This window comes from Strigops habroptila, chromosome 7 (assembly GCF_004027225.2).
Source record: "Strigops habroptila isolate Jane chromosome 7, bStrHab1.2.pri, whole genome shotgun sequence".
NCBI lineage: Eukaryota > Metazoa > Chordata > Aves > Psittaciformes > Psittacidae > Strigops > Strigops habroptila.
In genome coordinates this window covers 62,903,318-62,924,194 of record NC_044283.2, presented here as the reverse complement: position 1 = coordinate 62,924,194, position 20,877 = coordinate 62,903,318, and the positions used below count along the sequence as shown (strand labels likewise).

General features: G+C 36.8%; 1 protein-coding gene across 2 annotated transcripts in view; it reads right to left on the bottom strand.

Moving 5' to 3' along the window:
• The window catches only part of TTC29 (tetratricopeptide repeat domain 29), a 216,333-nt gene that overhangs the window by 109,982 nt on the left and 85,474 nt on the right, over window positions 1-20,877 (bottom strand). The window contains exons 1-3 of one of the 2 annotated variants that reach the window (XM_030492983.1): window positions 19,989-20,219; window positions 16,986-17,082; window positions 13,395-13,478 (exon numbers count right to left, since the gene is read on the bottom strand). In XM_030492983.1, coding sequence (XP_030348843.1) covers window positions 13,395-13,478; window positions 16,986-17,082; window positions 19,989-19,998 — 191 coding nt within the window. In that variant the 5' untranslated portion in view covers window positions 19,999-20,219. Of the gene's footprint in view, window positions 1-13,394; window positions 13,479-16,985; window positions 17,083-19,988; window positions 20,220-20,877 lie in introns of those variants that run through there. The other variant, XM_030492984.1, reaches the window with a different exon arrangement.

The window sequence follows — 20,877 nt, the reverse complement described above, 5'->3', positions numbered from 1 at the left end:
AGACATGAGAAAAGATATAACTATTTTGTACCAGAAAATATTTCCAACATTTATCTTGGAAAAGTAAATGATAAATATCTTTAAAAATTTACATTTTAATTTGCCAGTATATGCTATATTTGTCATAGATCAGATGCACAGTATATAGCTTAAAAATACTGTAAGGACATTATGTTAATACCATACAATATACTCTCTACTCCATATGGAATGCTTTCTTCTTTCTGTTTTAAAATTCTATCTAAAAAAAAAAAAATTGAAGAATATGGGTAAAAATTCCTATCAACTTCCAAAGGCCTAGAACTGAATCCTACAGTAATACAACTCAGAGAAGTGGAGTAACAATTTGGAGAGCAGACACAGGCATATTTATTTCTATAACGTGATCTTTGTACGTGTATATGTGTGCATGCCTTAGATCGTTAGATGTATTGGAAGTAAACAAGAAAGTACTGCTAAAAGATCTTCGCAGTGACTAAACAAAATGTCATTCAGTTAATTTTTAACACTTACTGCATAGTCACTGAGCATAGTACTAATATTTGTATAAACAGAAAAACTGTCCATGATTTCCCATATACTGATGCATTTTGCTTGGAGTCAAAGCACATTTTCCCCACAAGACAGCATTATTAGCAAACCAATTCAGGAGAATAAAATATACAATAAAATAAGTCAGTTTTAAAAATTAGTGTTAATATTCTTTTAATAAATCCTATCCTAATTAATAAATTGAAATAATGTGGCAGTAATTAAACAGCACAGAGCATGTTTTTTCTTAGGCAAAGATAACTGACTTTAGCTCACAAGCAGTGAAGCTGCTATCTATTATTGTATGACCATTCAAGTTTTAGAGTCATAATGTTATCTTTCAGTTATTCTTAAAAACAGAAAATACACAAAGCACAAATAATACTAATGTTTTCTTAAGTTTCTACAATATATCAGCCACAAGTGACTGATCACACACAAACAATAAAATAGGGCTAGAAATGAACGTTTTTATGTGGATGAATGGTATTCGTGACACCTAGAAGAGCCTGACACCGCAAAGAATTCTGAAATTGATTCCATTATTGAAGTGGTTCCAGGTGAAAATGACAGTGCCTTTTTCCTACCAAACAGTGATTTTGGACAGAGGAGTGGTGCAGGTGACAGAAGTAAACTTTTCATGATATCTTGAGATAAACTATAAATCCTCAATCCTCAAAATTCTTTTCATACTGTTTTTTATGATGTCATGCAGCATGTAAAATGTGAGTTTAAACAGAGAATTTAATGTTTAATGTAACTGAGGATTGCTTTATTTCTAATATTAATATCAAAACCTGATACGTGATTAAAGGTAAATAAGGTAAATGATCTATTTTATAAAATCCAACTGTTAACAGTATGTTTCTACTACATTAACGAAGTAGTTTACACTAAACCTTTTGAACCTTCCTACCCAATAAATTATGATTTATTACTAAGCAAGTAAGTTTGTTTTTCTGCATGGCGCCCACGCCGATTTTAGGCTTCCTTTGAACAATTATGTTACTTCAAGAAGGAAAATGAAAAAAGACTGGCCTTTCATTTACTTGAAGTGGAGCCGTTCTAGAGGTTTAATGGTCTCTGGGGGCATCTACTGGAAATCCGGAAAACTGCACCCAGGACATGTTAATCCCGGAGCTGTCAGCGCGGCGGGGCACGGCCGCAGAACAAAGGAAGGGACCGCGCGGATGAAACGCGGGAGCGCAGCGCCGCCAGTAGCGTGCAGGGACAGCGCGGGTGCGCTCCCTGCGCTGCTAAGGCTCCGGCTTGCTTTACGCCGTGCCTCTGAAGCACAGCGCCACAGCCGCGCAAACGCGGCCTGCAAGGAGCTCAACTGGTCGAATTGGAACGAGAAGGCAGCTCTGTCATGCTGGCTGGGTTTAATGTTAAAACTGAAGCATGAGGTGAATATAAACCTAAAGTCCTCTTTCCCTTTCGAATGATCACATGGGCATGATAGGAAAAAAATGTTTCAGACGGATTTTTTGAAAACAGATTAATTTTTAATGAAATCTGGAGCATATCTATGTATTTATGGTAAAAACAAAGATACCAATTAATCTGTTTTTAATTTCAAGCAGATTTGTTTCATTTTTTTTTCAATCCATGAAATTCAACAGATGAAAACCATAATACTTAACACAAACATAGACAGTGCTGAGAATCCACTGTTCCTCTGTACAGTTACCTCTGCCATTACTGAAGCCCTGTAGATGTTGTTGCATGTTTATTTAGTCAGGCTGGGTCAAACATGGATGAGGTCCACTTAGTGGCTCTTGTGAGGTACCATGCATTTGTCCTGTACCAGCAGTTACTGCGATGTGGTATTTTATACGTGAGGTGCTGAAAAATTCTATGCCCTTCTGTGTGTGTGTCACAGGGCTGGTGATCAGAAGAATTTTTAGCACCAAATAAATAACCACCGAGCGTTAAAATTGTCATTTTAGTGATGCCATGCTATAGATGAGGATTTCATGTAGTGTACCACATGGGTGGAAGCAGCGATTTATTGGATGTGGATCTGCAAACTTGAAAAGGCACTGCTTGCTATTGTTAACACTGTGCTTTAAGTGTACCTGGTATTCCTACAGGCATTATACTTTTCTTAAATTACACAGCTACTTCTATAATTTTCTTGTATGGATTTCTTTTTATTATTATCATTGCTATTCTAAAATGATCTGGAGTCATGCTGAGGAGTCACAGAAATCTGATTCTAAACTGCCTTCACCCATGCAAAAATCATAAATAATAACCTTCGGCGAGGCTAATGAAATCACACTGTTGTTGCAATCTCAAGGACCTTCGTATCTTATGGCATTGTACTTTTATAAGACTCTTCAGCAAAACTAGGAGATCAGGAAAGTAGCATATTACTTTCCCTTTAACTCAAAATCCTGCATAGCAAGGCTATTGGCATTCTACCCTTCACACTGAAAGAGAGAAAAGAAAAAAGAAATTAAGAGACCAAGAAGCAAGTACGGGTGTTGGAAAAATTCAGAACAGTCACTACAGCATAACAAAATTATTTATCATTGTTTTAATTCTCCATGCCTGCAGTCTGGAGTGGTCAATTACAGACATGCAAAATAAGCGTAGAAGTCTACTATTTTCAGATGACGGGGGTTTTTTTGTGGTGTGTATTTTGTTCGTTTGGTTGGGGTTTGTTTGGTTTGTTTTAGTATCAGGGTTCATATCTTTAGATTTGGAGGATTTAATTGCTACTATAGGTTAATGCCAGCTGATTACAAGTGTACTGTAGCACTCCCATTTGTAAAGCACAAAATTGCATGGATTAAACAATGATAGTATATAAAATATTAAAGTGTACTTCCAGTGTAAAATAATTACTAATTATTATAATGTTCTAAAACTGTATTCAAATAGGTTTCATTCATTTGGGATTTCCTTCTGCAGTTGACAAATCAATGACTGAGACAAATGCCTCAGATAAGGATCACAAAATTATGAAAAATAATCAAGATATTTTTGCTTAGGTTTGTTTAAACAAATACATATTACTACTTTTCCCCTCACATCTCCTGTCTAGAAATCTACAAGAAAATTAAAATTAAATCAAGTATGTGAACACTTTGCTACTCTATGTTTAACTTATATGCAAACAAACAACACAAGCACGGAGACACCGGTTTCCTCACTAAAATTTGAAAAATATGTGCATTAAGTAAAAAAAACCCCAAAAAACTATACCAAACACTAAAAAGCTGTAAGAGCTTATAACGTCAGGCTGCTCTGCCTAAGAATTGAAAGAGTAATTATTATTTAGTTATAGCTGGACAGCCAAAACACAACACTGTTAGTGAACCATATCTGAAATATAGTTCAAACTTCTGCAGACCATTGCTGAACACAAAAAGCAATTATGAAAATACTTGGTAAAGTTGGAAGCTGAAGATTTGACTATTGCATTCAGCAATGTTACGGTTCAGGTTACAGAGGTATAAAACCATGTACTCACACTGTTGAAATCTAGATTGTCATGTGTCTGGGCTGCAATCCGCCAAAGTTGTAGGTACATAGCTAATTTGAAAATGTATCTAAGTCATTTGAGCATCTGAGTTCAGTGTGAAAATTTATATACATAAGTACTTTGGTATATCAAGCCCTCAGCTGGTCAAGTACTTCGCACATTTTTACTACATGCTGCTACTTATATAAAGCTGTTTAACTAAATCAGGGCACAAACCATCTTTAACCTATCTCATTTAAAGATTGACCCTTTAAATACTTTTAATGAAATATTTACTGGATAGTAATATGTTAAATTGTAGACTATAGTAATCTCATTAAAGAAAGTACAGTAAGTGCCATTAAGTAGTAATAGGCAGACATCAGAATTTTTCACTGCGGAGGCTGAGAATCAAATTATATTGAGGTGGGGTGCATGGTTTTCAATTTCAAATTACAAAGCTGAAAGAGCTAATGTCCTGATAAAAAGCCCCAAACATAAAATCAGCTGAGTCCCCAAAATGTTATAAAAAGTATGCCCTACTCTAAACAATAAATAAAAAATATTGCGTGATAATTTGTATGTATCATGAGAGGGAAGAACATTAAATTAACTTTTGTAACAATTCAGAATTTTTTTTTTTAATAAGGAAAGGTTTATGGAGCTATGTATTCAGAACTATTAATAGAAAGATGAAAATAAAGTATATCAGAAAACAAGTATATAGGTACTTTATACCATATATTCCATATAACTTTCAGCATAAGTAATGCAGTATTTTTCATCTCATTTCAGACTCTGGCCGTTGTCAAACCACACTTTAACCTAAATCATGCAACCTAAGGTGGATGCATAACCTGTCAGTAGGATCTCGCAAAGAACACATATATTGAACTCGCTTCCTTTTGTTCAAAGCTACGCTGCCACTTTAATACTACATAAAATGAAAAATTAATCAATTATAAACATCAAAGGATGACACAGAAAAAGTACTTTAAAATGAATGTAAGTACTGTAATAATTAAGAATCCTCATTAACCCAGAAAATGGAAAAATAGATTTAGCAATGAACTTTTGGAACATTATGTCCCTAAACAGAAATGCAAAGAAAGCACTAAAAATAAAGATAAAAGTGTTAGCCTTATAAAAATATTTTTCATACAAGAGCACATACACCTGTGAATATTTCAAGCATAATCAGATGAAAACATTGTCTTCATTAATCTTTCTGCTTTTCTTTCTAAATTAATTATGTTCATTAACAAAGAGTAATTCCAATCATAATTTATAGACTATTATTTATCAAAATGAAGTATTTCTCAACTTTCCTCTTTTATTTCAGAGCTGACCTAGTGGACTGAGAGCTAGAAACATCTGAATTTGGAACGCTTTCCGTTTGACTTGCATGATATTGGAGAAGTCATGTTCCTCTGCAAGTGTCTTTCACAGTGTACAAAATTATCTTCAGAAAAAGATAATAATAACTATTTACTTTCTGATCCTTCTCAAGCTGATGCTATGAATTATCACAGAACCCTATACAAGTCTATGCATTTATTATACTACTGCTATGAACAATTTCCACAGTATTTTTGCTTTTGTTTATGATAGCTCATTTAAGTCCTTAACAGAACTTATTCAGTAGTCTAAAGACAAATAGACCACACAGAGATTAAGAGGGAAAAAGAATAGAGAGGATTTTACACAATTCAGAAGGATTCACTGTGAGAATTATTATGAAGTTGTGATTGTACCAAGGCAAATTAGACTGTCTCTTTTTTATTTCAGACTCTCTTTGTATGTTAGAGATACTTCACCTTTATGAGTGTTTTAAGAATAGAAGTCAGTTGTGCATTGCTTGTGCATTATCTTCAGTACTAAATATTGTTGAACTGTTAAGAAATGAAAGCACTAGAAAACCGTAAGACCAAACTTAGCAAAAACAACAAGTTACATAAAAAAAGGAAAACTTCAGCTCACTGTGTTCTTCTTTATTAAAGTATGTCATGTATTTTATCTTTGCAAGAGTTTGATGAGTTTTTGCAAGTAAAATTCTGTTTCCTCTATACTTGCTAATAGTCATGAGAATCTGTAGTTTGCACCTTCCCATTAAAAATGTATTGTATTTTTTGAAATTATTCACCCCGCCTTTTATCCAGATCATGTCTTTGAAAGGAGGAAGTAGATAATAAATGGAATAATTCATGATTTCCCATTAAATATGAAACTTTCTTTTGCAGAGTTTAGAAAATGAAGTTCTACATAATGTACAGAAGTTGATTAGAACTTTTTTTAACCTTTTCAAGAAAAGCCTTTCACATTACACAAACGCTCAGAGAAGTTTCTTTAGGAAAGGCAAACCATTCACTTCCCACACAGTTCTGTTCTTTAGATCACTGCCTAACTACACTAAATAATATGTTTATCAGGCCCAAAATTCACAGAGATCATTCATTTGACCAAAAAGAATGTGTGCCTCTAAGTGCTAAAAATCTCTTTTTGAAAGTTGTTTAATAAACATTGAATATTGGTCACGGCAAGCAAGATTTTTAGGAATTATTCAGACAGAAAAAAATACATATTTAAATAATATTGTGAAAGAAATTTAAAATTTATCGTCTAGCTCAATAAATGACTTGTGCCATCTCCCTTTCCACAATCAGCAGGGAGTTTGGGATAGAGTGCCTTAATTTAAATTTTTTTTTACTATAAAAGGATACATTTCTTTGGTTCTGATTTACCCTTTTCCACAGTTTTTAGTATTTAAAAGTGAAGAAATATCCTCATAAAATGTGGAGTTGACACAACATTCCACCAGTTCTCAACCAGAGTAATGTGAACAAAGAGTCATAAGGTGATCACAGGTCATATTCAAAGATTGACAACAGCAAGAACCACAAAATTGTGCTGGACCTGAACATGAAAGGGAAAGAACAGTTTAGTCCTTTCTCCTTTTGCTGCTATGTTCTTCTTTAGCTGCCCTGAGCTCTCCTCTCTCCCTCTGCCTTCATAGTGTTATCTACAAAAGAAATGGAAGCAGCTCAAACCACTAGAACCACGTACTGTTCAACCAAGGACTGAAATACAAGGGAAAAGCAGAATCCACACCTACGCATTATCTGTGTCTGAAATTGCCTTATGTAAGGTTTCTAGTAACAGCAGCTGCCACTCCTTCCTTGCCTTAATCCCACACCGACAAGTTATTTTTTCCTAACTCTTATTTTTGGCAGTGCCCCTCCCCTGCCCCTTTAGTGTCTCACTCCGTAACACAGAAATGGCCATATCCACTTTACAACACAGAATTCTCAAGCCTAAATTATGCATGTTCAAATTGGGAAGTCCCAGTAAAGGTTTAAGGTTGTGAAAAACCCTCTACCCATAACAATATGATAAGCTGTCCCAATCTATTTGTTGAGTAAAAGATTTCACAGGTCACCTATGAAGTCACCTTACTAATTTATTTGGTAGAAGCAGCAGCTACTAGAAAGTCTGGATTAATCAAAACCCAATAAGATATTTGTGTTCAGCTTCCTTAATGAATTGGTCCATCAATACAAAAGACTAGACTAAGAACAAATAGAAAAGCAAATAAATCTAAAATTGAGTACCAAAACTCTTATGATTTAAATAGTTTACAAACAGAGGACAAGACCAGAAGCAGCCTAGTCTAATAGTAGGGCTTACTAGTCTGGCTGAACCCAGGACACATGATGAAAATAAGGAATAGAACACCCTTCAAGCTAGTCCTTCTCCTCTCCATCAGCCCACAAATCCCATTCTGCTCCCTCAGTGGACTCTCCAGATCATCCTGGCCTCTAATCACGTGAGAAGGTTTCTTCCTCTAGTCTTGGAGGGCAGATGGGGTTGAATATTCAGAGACGAATTGGTAGTAGAAGTAAGGATGTAGGAAAGAAATCTTTTATTTCCACAAACTTCTCTTGAGCACTCACAGTTAATCACTTGTTAATTTTCCAGCATCTTTTTTCCTTAACTGTACATAGCTGATACTGACACTGAAAACAGCAGAAACTTGGTGGTGGGGGGAAGTAACTAATTTGTCTCTTTTAATTCTCTCACTGAAGAATGGAATGGCAGTAACAGAAGATGTAAAAAGGATGCCATGTCACTTTTGTTCTGGACTTGCCAGCTTCTTATAGAAATGCTGCTGCAGGAATTAGTGAACACAACTCTAAGGCTTCTACTTGATTGCTTTTACAGCTTCCAAAATTCAATAGTTCTCCAGTGTGGGATCCAGTGGTATATTTACATGTCCACATCTGAGCTGGTCACCCTAAACTCTCTATATAAGCAATAGTAAGAAACATGTGTTTCAAAAGTATAATTCCCCCTATTTGAAAGCATCTGTTTAAATCCTTAAAGATGGGGCTCAACTAACCAAAATACTTACTCTTAATTATTTTCCGCCATTGATTATATGGGGCGATTAACCTAGTCCTCTGAATCAGTTTAACTCAGGTGAAAATCCGTTTGCTCTATTTGCAGAGAAGGACAAAAGTTTATGGAAGCAAAGGTTTGCTACTATATTCACCATTCATCACTCCTAGAGCAAAAATATTATATTCCAGTTGTCAGTATACAATCTGCAAACTAGTTTAAACTATTTAAAACCAGTATTAGCTCAGATGGCTGGCAATTGCTCTGGGAGACACAGCCCACCTGAAGGTGAAAGTCTTTGTCTTTTTGTATTCCAGGTGATCTTGAAGAGGACTAGCTTTCTGGTAAATTTTAAGCAGAACAGCCTACTGTATCTCAAAACCATCTAATTGAATGCGTATAAAATAATCTCATCTCCTGCCTGAAAAAGTCAGGTCAGAGTCTGTCTTTACTGACACAAATTCATAAAGGCAAGCTTTCCATAACTCACTGATCCACCACTCACAAGACAGAAAATACAAAAACAAATTTCCTGCATATCTAGGTCAAGCCATATGGTCTCTGAAAAATAATTCAGATGTCATCTGACTACCAAGGGGTCTTGAGTGAGGATACTAGAACTGCATCATCCAGTCACAGAAATACATCTAGGAGCATCACTAATGTGTTTTATTGTTAATACTAAACAAAGCTGTTCCTTTCATCAAAAAGATTTCAAAGTCTCTTTTTCTAGTCTTTAACTCTGTTTTGATGATATGGTCATATTGGGACAATTTTCATAGATATGAAGATTAAAGACCCGTTACTTGATTTTTCTGGCCCTGACAAAAAGATCAAGAAACAGGAATGACAGTATCATATTCTGGTCCATTCTAGGCTCCAAACTCATTCGAAGATTGAACCCTGGAATCAGTCTCTTGGTGGAAAATGTCTGACTTCACAGTTCATCATGAACTTCTTTACTCTTAGATCAATCATAAGGACAATTTTTAATTTTTACCACAACCCAATTTCAAGCCATTAATGATTTGGTGATTCAAGGCCAGGAACAGAAAGTATCAGGGAAGGCTCAGTGGAGGCCAGTGGAGTCAGCCAACCTCCTCATAAGCTTATAAAAGCCTAATGCTGTAGCAGGAAAGTAGTCACATCCTGCACTAATGGAAACCTTTACTTTTTTTCCCCATTTCCATCTTCTTACACTGCATTCGTTTCTTAATTCAAGTTAAAGTCTTAGCGAAGGAAACAAAACAAAACCAATGAAAAAACCCAAAGCAATAACCTGTTTTAATATGATTAAAGTACTGTCTTTCTTAAGAACTGTTTTTTCTTCCTCTTATATCACCCTGGGAAGGAGGTGATCCTGTCCCTCTACTCTGCTCTTGTGAGACCCCACTTGGAGTACTGCGTACAGTTCTGGTGTCCTCAACATAAAAAGGACATGGAGCTGTTGGAGTGAGTCCAGAGGAGGGCCACGAGGATGATAAGAGGGCTGGAGCACCTCCCGTATGAAGACAGGCTGAGAGAGTTGGGGCTGTTCAGCCTGGAGAAGAGAAGGCTGCGTGGTGACCTCATAGCAGCCTTCCAGTATCTGAAGGGGGTCTACAAGGATGCTGGGGAGGGACTCTTCGTTAGGGACTGTAGTGGTAGGACAAGGGGTAATGGGTTCAAACTTAAACAGAGGAAGTTTAGATTAGATATAAGGAAGAAGTTCTTTACAGTGAGGGTGGTGAAGCACTGGAATGGGTTGCCCAGGGAGGTTGTGGATGCTCCATCCCTGGCGGTGTTCAAGGCCAGGTTGGACAGAGCCTTGAGCCACGTGATTTAGGGCAAGGTGTCCCTGCCCATGGCAGGGGGGTTGGAACTAGATGATCTTAAGGTCCTTTCCAACCCTTACGATTCTATGATTCTATGATTCTATGACTAAAAAAAATATGACAAAAGAGAAATAAAAAAATCTCCAGATTTTTCCACAGAAAAATGTAGTTATAACATAAGCACACTCAATGAAATTCTTCTCATTTGCTGAAGTTTGGGACAGAATACAATACCGTATGATAGAGGGATAACTGCAATCCTTTTTACTTTCAGCTATGAGGAAACTGATGTAATTTTAAAGAATATTGTGAAAAACACAATTTTAGGGATCAGTTTTAATTTAAATATTGTTGCTTTTTTCCTTAAATATGCTACTAGCCATACATGCCTTTATTTAGGAGGTAATAAATTTGTTATCTGCCTAACATGTACACCCCCCACCCCAAAGAAAAAAAAAAGGTGCTTAAAATTAAGGAGGGGTGTGGCTGCAAGAATTTGTCTTGACAAAAAAACGACTGACTTAACCTCCATATTAAACAAAAGTACGCATATAAAGATAGAAGTTCAATAATCTACTTTTGGAAAGGAAACTATTTGAAGTAATACAAAGCATATTATAAGCCATTTCTCACTTTTTTTTTTTTTTTTTAATCTGTTGTCTGCCAAGGCATAGGAAGGATAACTTTGATTTCAGTAAGATCATTTACAGATATGGCATCGCCTTAGTTTATAAATTGATTTAAAATTACAGTTGGTGCATTTAATTTTTTATAAAGATATTATCCTAGTACTAATCTAATTGTGTAGCTGCTAGTTTGTTACCATTTGTTTTTTCTCAAATGATTATATCAGGTTTATGGAAGAGCAGTAGTAAATGACATACTATAGAAGTTTTGTAACTGCTGAGCTACTATCAAAAGCTAAAATTCTGAGAATAATTAAATACAAAGAACATGAACATAGTCTTTTAAAAGATGTACTCCAAAAATCTCCATAGAAATAAACTAGAATACATATATCAGTTTAATCTTCCAAGAGGCTTTGATAACTTTGAAAACCAGCATATTACAGACCAGTAAGGAAACACCCCACTTTGTGTAGGTATTGCAGTACAGATGACAAAATTTTCACTTCATTGTGGATTTCCTTACTGGTTTCTTTTGCCACAACCTCCAGACTCAGAGTTTGGATATAAAAAGAAAAATCAAATAGGAAGGGGTTTTGGGTACAGGGTTTTTTTTTGTTGTTGTTGTTGTTGGCTTGTTTTTTGTTGTTTTTTCTAATAGCAGTAAAAGGCTGACATGATCAAATCAGATCTGTAAAATGAACTTTGAAGCCCCAAGGCCTTACTAAAATAGCAGTGGCTCCCTGTGTAATCACAGAGAACACTTTTGTCCCTACCACAGCGCGTGTACTGTGGAAATCCACTGAGGCTAAAGACTGAAACAGCTCACTGGGTAGGCATGTTGGTCTGCAACAATTGTTGTAGAGTAGTGACTACAGAAGCACTGCATAGCTGGTATGGAACTAGGGTGACAATAAATGAATGTGCTTATTTCTGTTCTTGCTCCCTGGGGTCTGATACATCTCCCCGCACAGAGCAACTACACTATCCTTAATTCAGGGGACAGGACCTCTGTCAACACGGCATTTGCACAGGAAGGATCTATTCCTTATTTTGGTCCAGCTCATGCAGAACGTGACCAAGTCACAGACCAATTTTAGTTTCCTTCTCTTTAAGCAGGGAATATTTAAACCAGCTATGACACCTAGCACAATTAGCATGACAGCATGATCAAAAGTAAGTGTCCCACATCAACCACATGTACAGAACAGTAACATGGGACTTCCCTAACTCACTTTCCTGTCACTGTCAGGCTGCTCTCTCCCACAGACAGTGACCATGATAACAGTCTCTCCTACAGAACTGAAGGAACAAATTGAACTTTGCAAACCCTGGGATGACATATTGAGAAGGTCCTGACCAATCCCACCACTGAACTTTAGTTCAGCAAATCTTTAGTCCTTCATCTTTGAACCTAGTCATAACCCAAATAAAAAAAGGAGGGTATGAGCTTGCTTTAAATAGACTGCTTTCCTAGAGTATCAGACCAGACACATTACAGTCTTTGTACTGTCAGAACACTTACTAGCTTTATCATGTTACCATAGTAAAAATAAAGGCAAATTGGACATGTGTTACACGAAAGAGAAATGTGTCTGTTGGCTGAGTATTATCTAGTATGGTTTTAGGACACTGCTAAAGTTATTACTCCTCAACTCAAATTTGGTAATTTTCTAGATTTTAATTTGAAAGTTTTTAGGGAAGGTTTGCAGGTGCATTTTTGAGCTAGGAAGGAGAAAAGAAGCCTGTTTTGCAAGCAACTACTGGTCAAATTCCTGTCTGATTGATAGAATGTTTTTATGTTGCAAGGGTGATCTCGCAATATTAATTGTTAAGGTGCCTAGAGCCCTGGTATATGCATCTTTTTATTATTTAAATATTGAAATAAATAAATCATCTCACTTAAGCAACCAGCAATTCAGATTTCTTAGAATTCTTTCATTAATTTTGATAGTGCTGAACCCCAGATCTGTTAAAAGACTCCAGAAGAATAAGTCAGTTGTAGTCTCTTGTAACTTCTAAATGTAAATACCTCAGCTCTAAGAAATCAAAAGTTATCTAGATTTCTTTCTTTCATTGGGTTTTTAAATAACTAATGGTGTATTAAATGCTTCGCCACAGAAGTCAGCACTTGAACTTGGCTAAATAGTAATTCAAAATTACAAGAATGTTTATGTTGGCATACGAAGCCTCCACCCCAGAGCAAATATTTCACAGAGGCTCAGGAAAAAAAAAAGCAAGGGGAAAAAAAAAAAAAAGAGAAACACAATTTCAAATGTAATTGCTGACACAATCTTAACAATAATGTTACAAATGCGATATAATACTTTGTTAAATATACAAATTAGTAAAACCGAGGAGTTAAATGCTTTGATATATTTAAGATCCAGAGAAATGAACCATCATTATTTAATATCAACTTCAAATTTTAAATGCCAAGTTCCACTAAAAAGGGTAGGGCCTAGGGAACTTTAAATTTAAATGATTGTGATGACTAGAAACAAAGGAAACAATAAACTTAAGGATGTTAAAATGCCTCAAAAAAAGCCAACTTACGCAGCAGCTTCTTGTTTTGACAACCCTTTGATATTCTTCGCCAAATAATCATCTATGCCATCTTTGTCTTTGATCAAATGAATCCTAAATTTAAATGAAAAAAATTGAAAGAAACACTGTGAGGTGCTAACACAGACTTCTGCAACATGTATAATACATTAACGTTGCCAAGTAGAGCTAAATACTGAAATATTGAAAAAGTAATATATCAGACATTCTATAAACACATACAAATATCTTTTTAATTTTTTGGTCTGTAGGTATTTCAAATCTTTATTTCTGGAAGAAAACAGAGTTGGTATTAGCTTTCTAGGACCTGGTTACCTGATATTTCTGTCTAAACTAAAAGAAATAGTGTATTAGCTAAATCAATAATAATTGATTAAGCCATTCATATTTAAACTGTTTTCTAAAGCAGAACCATTAAATTTTTACATTACCAGTATGGACCAGAATGGTCCAATCTATTTTGTATTTAATTTCTTTGAAATTAGAAAAAAAAAAAAACCAAAACAAAACCAAAAAATCTCCACAAAAAATATCCCAAACCCAACCCACAATGTTTTCCTTAGTGTAATGCAGACTTTTAACACTGCTTTCAGCTTTCCACACTTCAAGCAGCGTATTGCAAAAGGTGGTTCACTAATGGGGTAATCCAAAAGGCATCAAACTAAACAGCAAATTTCAGGATGCATGGATCAAATTTTAAAATTTGAACTGTACATCATTTCGCCTTTCACTTGAACCATCACCTCTTTGCATCCTCATTCTAATACACAAGAGATACCTTGAATTTTAAAGGATAATATACACTTACTGACCATAAAGTGTATTTGCAAGGATACTGATATCTGACTTTGGAGGATATTATCTTTATAAAAGTAATGTGAATTTATTTTTATTCTTCTTTAAAAGAGCATAAAGATTGCCTGGTTAATCACTCAAAGGTAAAAGAAATTCAACATCAGTGTTCCACATAAACCTATTAGTTTCCTCTTTCTCTGTCTGTATTACACTGCTGTCTTTCATTACAGTGACGAGACTAAGTTCTTTTCATAATGTTAACTAATATAAGCGTCACTCTCCTTATTGCTCTGAGAATACCACAGACACTTCATGAATTTAATTTAAATGAAAACAAAGTAGCTAAACAATGTAGAGATATTTTGACATGTCTGTATTTAAAACAATGTAATAGTGAGAACTTCTGGCACAAATAGTACATTTAAATTTGTTCCAGAATTTATTATTACTGCTGCACCAAACAGAGGCTTATGCTTTCAAACTGCACATAACAAGCCATATGAGTTGCTGCTGACCATGAAAAACGTACACCTTATGGATATTGCCATAAAAATTCAGTTATAATCAATACCAAAATTTAATCCATATCAAAATTTTCACACCAAAATAGTCACAATTTAGGAAGATACATTAGGACAATGAAGATAAAGTAATCACTGTATATTTTAAACTGATGTAAAACATATTTCAAGATACAGTAGGTTTACATGAGGCAATAGAAAAATTGAAAAATAACATCTCTGGATAATTAAATATGAAGTATTCAGTAGACAACACAAAAAACACTGGGTGACCTTTGTACTTTTAGACTGCAAAAATTAGCTTTTTGCACGTAGAGAACACACCAGATATGGGTGGGGGGCCCAAACCCCCAAACTGAAACAGTCAACTACAACAAGCAAATTCCTAGGCATCACTATCAGCTTGCTGCAATTTAATCTACGGTGCAGTCAAAAATCATCTCAAACTGGAAAAAAGGAAAGCTTGGTGCCTTCTCATTATTTACTCACAGGTATTTTAAGAAAAAGCAATCAGGGGGAAAGCCCCTAGAATCAGATACAATTTAAAATGTCACCTGCCTTATAGTCAAGGTATAAATTTCTGAGCTCTGTTTGCTAACACGCTCTAACTTAAAGAGAACTACAGCCAAAAAGCAAGAAATTGCAAAACAATTACTGTTTACATAAGTTCTGCAATAACCTTTTTTTAAAGTTAGTAAAAACAATAAATTCTTATCTAATCCTGGCTGTTATTATCAGTTATGTTAATGTAGCAATAACACAGAAAAGACAGGCAGATGATACATAGGAAATATATGTGCTAGAAAATTTTATCAACTAAAGTAATCATTATTTAAAATGGTTTGTAATATGCAATGAGAATTAAAAACAATAAAGTTAATTAATGTGAAGAACAGGACTGTGACTTGGAATGGATATTGATTCTTAATAGAGAAATGAGGTGAGGATGGCACCGGCTAAGAGGCATTGTTTCTTTCCCTCCAGAACTTGTCACTTGCTATTTCCAAACTGTTTTAGCCTTATTTCTCCAGTGTTTCCAGGATGACTCACTATATTTCATAAATAGTTTATAAAAAAAATCTACTTCATTTGCAAGTTGGCATCTATCTTATTTTGAATAACTCATTTGTTAAAAACAAATATATTTAATCCAATGGACACCTATCTCAGAGTTGACATTTTACACCATGCTTTCCTGTAACTATTTCTGTTACCAGTTTGCACAACAAAAAAATAACTACTGTTTTTTTTTTTTCCCTAGAAATAAAATTCATTATTAATACACCTGGCTTTTTAATCAAAGAACAGACAAAGTTGCATGAAGGACCAAACTGATTCTCACATATCTTTCTATCCTCACTATTCTGTTAACTTGGACTCCAGTTTTCTCAAAATTTCCTATCAAAGAATATGGCAGTATGAGCCCCTCAGAAAGCCTGAGCCCAAGGCTTCCATGTTACTGGATCCTCACTGCCTTTAGACATGGACATGCAGCTGCTGAACTCTGAGATGTTGCAGACTTTCAGCCAAAGGCTAAGGTGGTGCTGCGGTTGGGGGAGGGTTTGGGGGTAGGGAAGGGGTGTTGGGGGAATGAGGAGGAAGAACAAAATAGCCACAATTATTTCTGAAATGGAGGCAGTTCCAGGAAAAAGACCATACTGGGGCAGAGTAGTAACTGAGAGACCAATACTTGCTGAGGGAGACAAAAATGTATACAAGTAACTAAAGGGATACAAGTAACTAAAAGGAGAAATGAGTGCAATGGAACAGGAAGCCATGTAGGCATGTGCAAGAAGATGGCTTGGAAGTATTATGGCACTGTTGTTGACTCAGTTATTAAGTACAAGATAATGTTTTTCAAGCCAGTTTTATTCAGCATATTTTGAGAGATGCAAAACTATTTTGTGCCTGAATGAAGAAAAAACCCAAACATCCCAAAATGTTGTCTTTTCATCCAAATAAGTACATTTTCAATGACCTACATTCATAACAATGCTAAATGGAACTAACTTCCTGCAGCTCTTTAAGAGGTTTTGAGAAATTAGGATATCTACCTTACACAGAACACATTCCCTATTTGGTTTTTTCCTCTCCTTTTAATTATGAAACTTTCCTAAAAGAGAATTTCTTTGCCTCTGATTTTTGCAGTTTTAAATATTGCAAAAAAACCCAAACAGAATTAGTCTGTTTCAATAGCTTCAATAGCTTCAGCCGATTGAAGCTATTCACCGTAAAAATGATACTCTGAAAGAAAAGAGGTACATACCTTGCAAAGTCTAATGAGGGGCCAACAGTCTGTTTTATGAACTTGGGATGCTCCCCTGGGATTTGCAGGATCGCTTGAGGCAACACATTCATTTTAACTAAATCAAACAAATGAAACACATGTTACTTGAAACAATGTCTTCACAGTGAGAAAGTTTCTTATCTTTGTGCTGCTTCCCAGTCAACTCTCTTATTTTCCCAGCACATTACATGTAAAACTGGACTCAGGTTCCACACAAATCTTTTCAGGCCTCAGCATTACTTCAGTAGGACATAATGCAAAGGAATGGTCATGATCTTTCTTTCAATGGGTTTCTCTCTTTCCCTGGAGTGCTTTTGATTTGCACAGGGACAACTAATTCAGGAACCTTACTTGCACATGATTCCCTGTTCTTCCTTAAGCTATCTACATCCAAGTATTAATAATATTTTAAGTTAATACATAAGGTGGAGAAATGATTGAACATACAGTGAGCAATGCAACAACAGGCACTGTATTAACGTTCAAAATAATACATAATCATAATAGTAACAATCCTTTGAATAAAAAATGTAAGTAACACTATTCTTACAACACAGGGTTTTACTTAAAAGCTGGAAGCCCCACAGTTATGTAGAATCGTCTAGCTTGTCATTTTGAAGTACATAAATGCTAATAGGACTTTTTTGTAATATAGAGCTACTGTGTTTTTTCCCCAAGTATTCAGTCTACGCTTCCTACCATTAAAGTTTCAGCTGCCAGTTCCTTCATTTTGCATGTCTGTGATCTGAGGACGTTAGCAGCAGGAGCACCCTTACTTTTAAATTTGGTTTAATGTAGGTATTGCATGCCCTGCTGGTAGGCCTCAAGGCAGAAAGTTTTAATAGGGATGGGAAAACAGAATATAAAAGGAGGGGGGAAGAATTTAACCATTTGCTACATTTAGTGAAAGGAAATTTATTTTACAGAAAATAAATGTTATATATGAACCAACTTGATACTGGATGATCAGCATCAGACTAGCAGATATTTTACATATTAGCCTTTCTGGGATCAAGAGGCATTCCAGTGATGCGATATTTTGCTGCAGTTTTAGTGAAATAATTTTTTAATTGCATTACTTAGAATGGAATAATGAAGAAAATTGTAGATTGAAAAGATGACAGGATATGATATTTGCCCTAAGTTATTCTTTTAGGGATTAGTACTAGTGCTAACATTTGTTATAGAAAGGAAAAAATATTATTTATAAATAAACGAATCTACAATTGAAGGCAGCATTTTACACAAATGTGTCATGAAAAAAAAAATCAATAGAATAAAAGCATATGGGTAATTCATCACTATAAAAGATTGTACTTGTTACAGAGGATGATGGGTTTCTATCCACAAGCAATATAGAAAGAAAAATCTCTTTTTAGGAAGATGCTGCTCAGTGAGAAATAGTAATTAAACTTTGGAACAACACTATTGAAGCCCAGAGAAGATGAAAAGCTTTCTACAATTGTCTTAGTTCTGAGGTATTAGGTGAGAAAAAGCAAGCAGACCACATCTTAATGGCAACTGTTGTATTTGGCAAGGCAGGATAGCTGACCATTTGCAGCTGTGGCGCAGAAAAGGCAGGGGTAAACTGCTGAAAGGAGACCCTGGAAAGCCCTAGTGGAGACACTGCAACCATGAAAAGCTATCAACTGGTAGCTGTTTTGTGGTATACCACAGGTCTCAGGCTCCATGTTGCACCCACACTGGACCCAGCTGAAGCACATAATAGCTCCTCCCTGGCCCTCACACTCCTCGTTCCTACCCCACAGAAATCAAGTGTATGATAAGACAGGCTGACATGCACACAGGTCTCACACTAACATGAGGCACAGACACAGGCATTCTTCTAAGTCTAATACTGTCTCACAGGGATTAAAACTATTGCCCTGACTCCTTTTTTCAAACTCAAAGCTTAGGATTGAAAAAAAAAAAAACTAGAAGTCTGCTTCATACTAATGCCAATTTAATTTTTATTTTAGAGGGGGGAGGTTGCTTTCGCAGTGAAGTAGTGGTTTTCCCTCATTTCCAAGGTAACTGTAATCTTTACAGGTAAATTACAGCCATGGAGAGACATGAAGGTATCAGCAACACATCCTTCCAAAATGTGTCCTATTACATTCACATACATTTTGTTGCTGACCATTTAAAGACTGCTGACCCCTTTCCATCTTACTCCTTTAATACAAGGCCCAAGCCACATCTCATTTACTTAATCAAGCACCCACACAGTTCACCAAAAGACAAGGCATTGCAGTTTGTTTCTAAAGAAGAGCTATATTTCATCACACGATGAAGTGAATCTCCCCACAAGCTGGAATCACTCCATCATGCATTGAGGCTAAAGGTAAAATGCCAACTGATCACAATGGCCTTTCTCGGCACATTTTAGGAAACCTCTTTGTTGCCATCTAATTCTTCCCATGCATTTTCTGCATAAACCCAACTGGAAGCTGAGCATTTCCAAGGGGCTGCAGCCTAGGATGTAGGCGTGGCTACGTCCAGCTGCCTTTGTGAACCTATTTGCTGCTACGTGGCACCTCATAAAACAAAAGGATGTCAGAATGTGACAGGACTGACTTACAGCCATTCTTCTTTATTACTCTGAAAGTACTGATATGATTGATTAAAACAGATCATATTTTTTTTTAAATCTATAGCTTTCATGATAGATGGCATTTGTTCCAAGTAACCAGGATGAGATCACGGCCCCAACCAGTGCTTGGTTTTGTGGCAGTCAACCCATGTTCTGAACCTCCTCTGGCTTCGTGGCTATCCAGCCCCAGCTGTGGGGACCGAAGACAGACACCTCTTTCCACTTCCTGGCCTTCACCAACCACCAACAGGTACACTTTTTGTTCCCCTCACCTGTTAACCATCCTCTTACCCTACACACCCTCAACCCTTGGCTCTGGTACAGTCTCAGCCATTTTAAATAAATAAATAAATAAGAAACAATTAACCGAACTTTGTAGGGGAACAGACCTCTACCCATGGTGGCGCGGCTGCAGGATGAGCTCTTCGCTGCCGAGCCCTCCAAACCCTTCGCTTAATGGCTCCGTTACTCTCCCCCCCCCGCCTCCTAAGACGAGACGGCGGGTGCCCCTCGGGAGGGGCGCGGGGCACAGGGAGCCCCCAGTGGCCCCAAACGGCCGCGGTCCCTGTCCCCCGCTCCGGCTCTGCCCCGGTGCCGCCGCCCGCAGCCGGGACGCTGTGCGGGACGCCTGCGGCCTCGCCATGGCAACCGGGGTGGGCGGTGCTGAGCGCCGGCCTCCCGCCCCACCGCCGCCTCGATCCGCCCCGGTGTGAGGCTCCTCTGCGCTTGGTGGCTGTGAGGCGGCCGGTCGCCGAGGCGTGAGGAACACGCCCGGTAGCTCCCTTCTGGCGGAGGCCTGAGGGCCAGGTGAGCTGCAAAGTCCGGCTTAGACCGTGGAAAACGTGGAAGCTGTGAGAAATCAGCACAGCTCGGGATCTTCTGCATTAACGGGTCTTGGAGCTCTAACGAGATCCACATGAGCTTATCTCAAATGGCAGCATGTCTCAAAGCTAAGTAAGTTTCTGAAGTTGACAAGCAAAGAACCAGTGACAATATCATATCGATACTTAAAGGAAGTTTTGTGGGCAGTCTCTTAGGTTATAGATGAACACTTGCTGTAAGCAGGCTTTTTTCTTTCAGGACCTCTGATCTTCCCAACATCCTTCAGGACTTTTGTGCAATGGAAAAGAGCAAGTAGAAAAGACTAGACCTAATTGCTAAGTAAGTGCATAACATGAGAGCTTTTGGTTAATGGAAAAATTCTGTTGCTTTCTGTTGATGAGATCCTGCTGCTTAATTTATTGTAGCAAAGGAACTGTTCTCCCAGGGGACAGATCA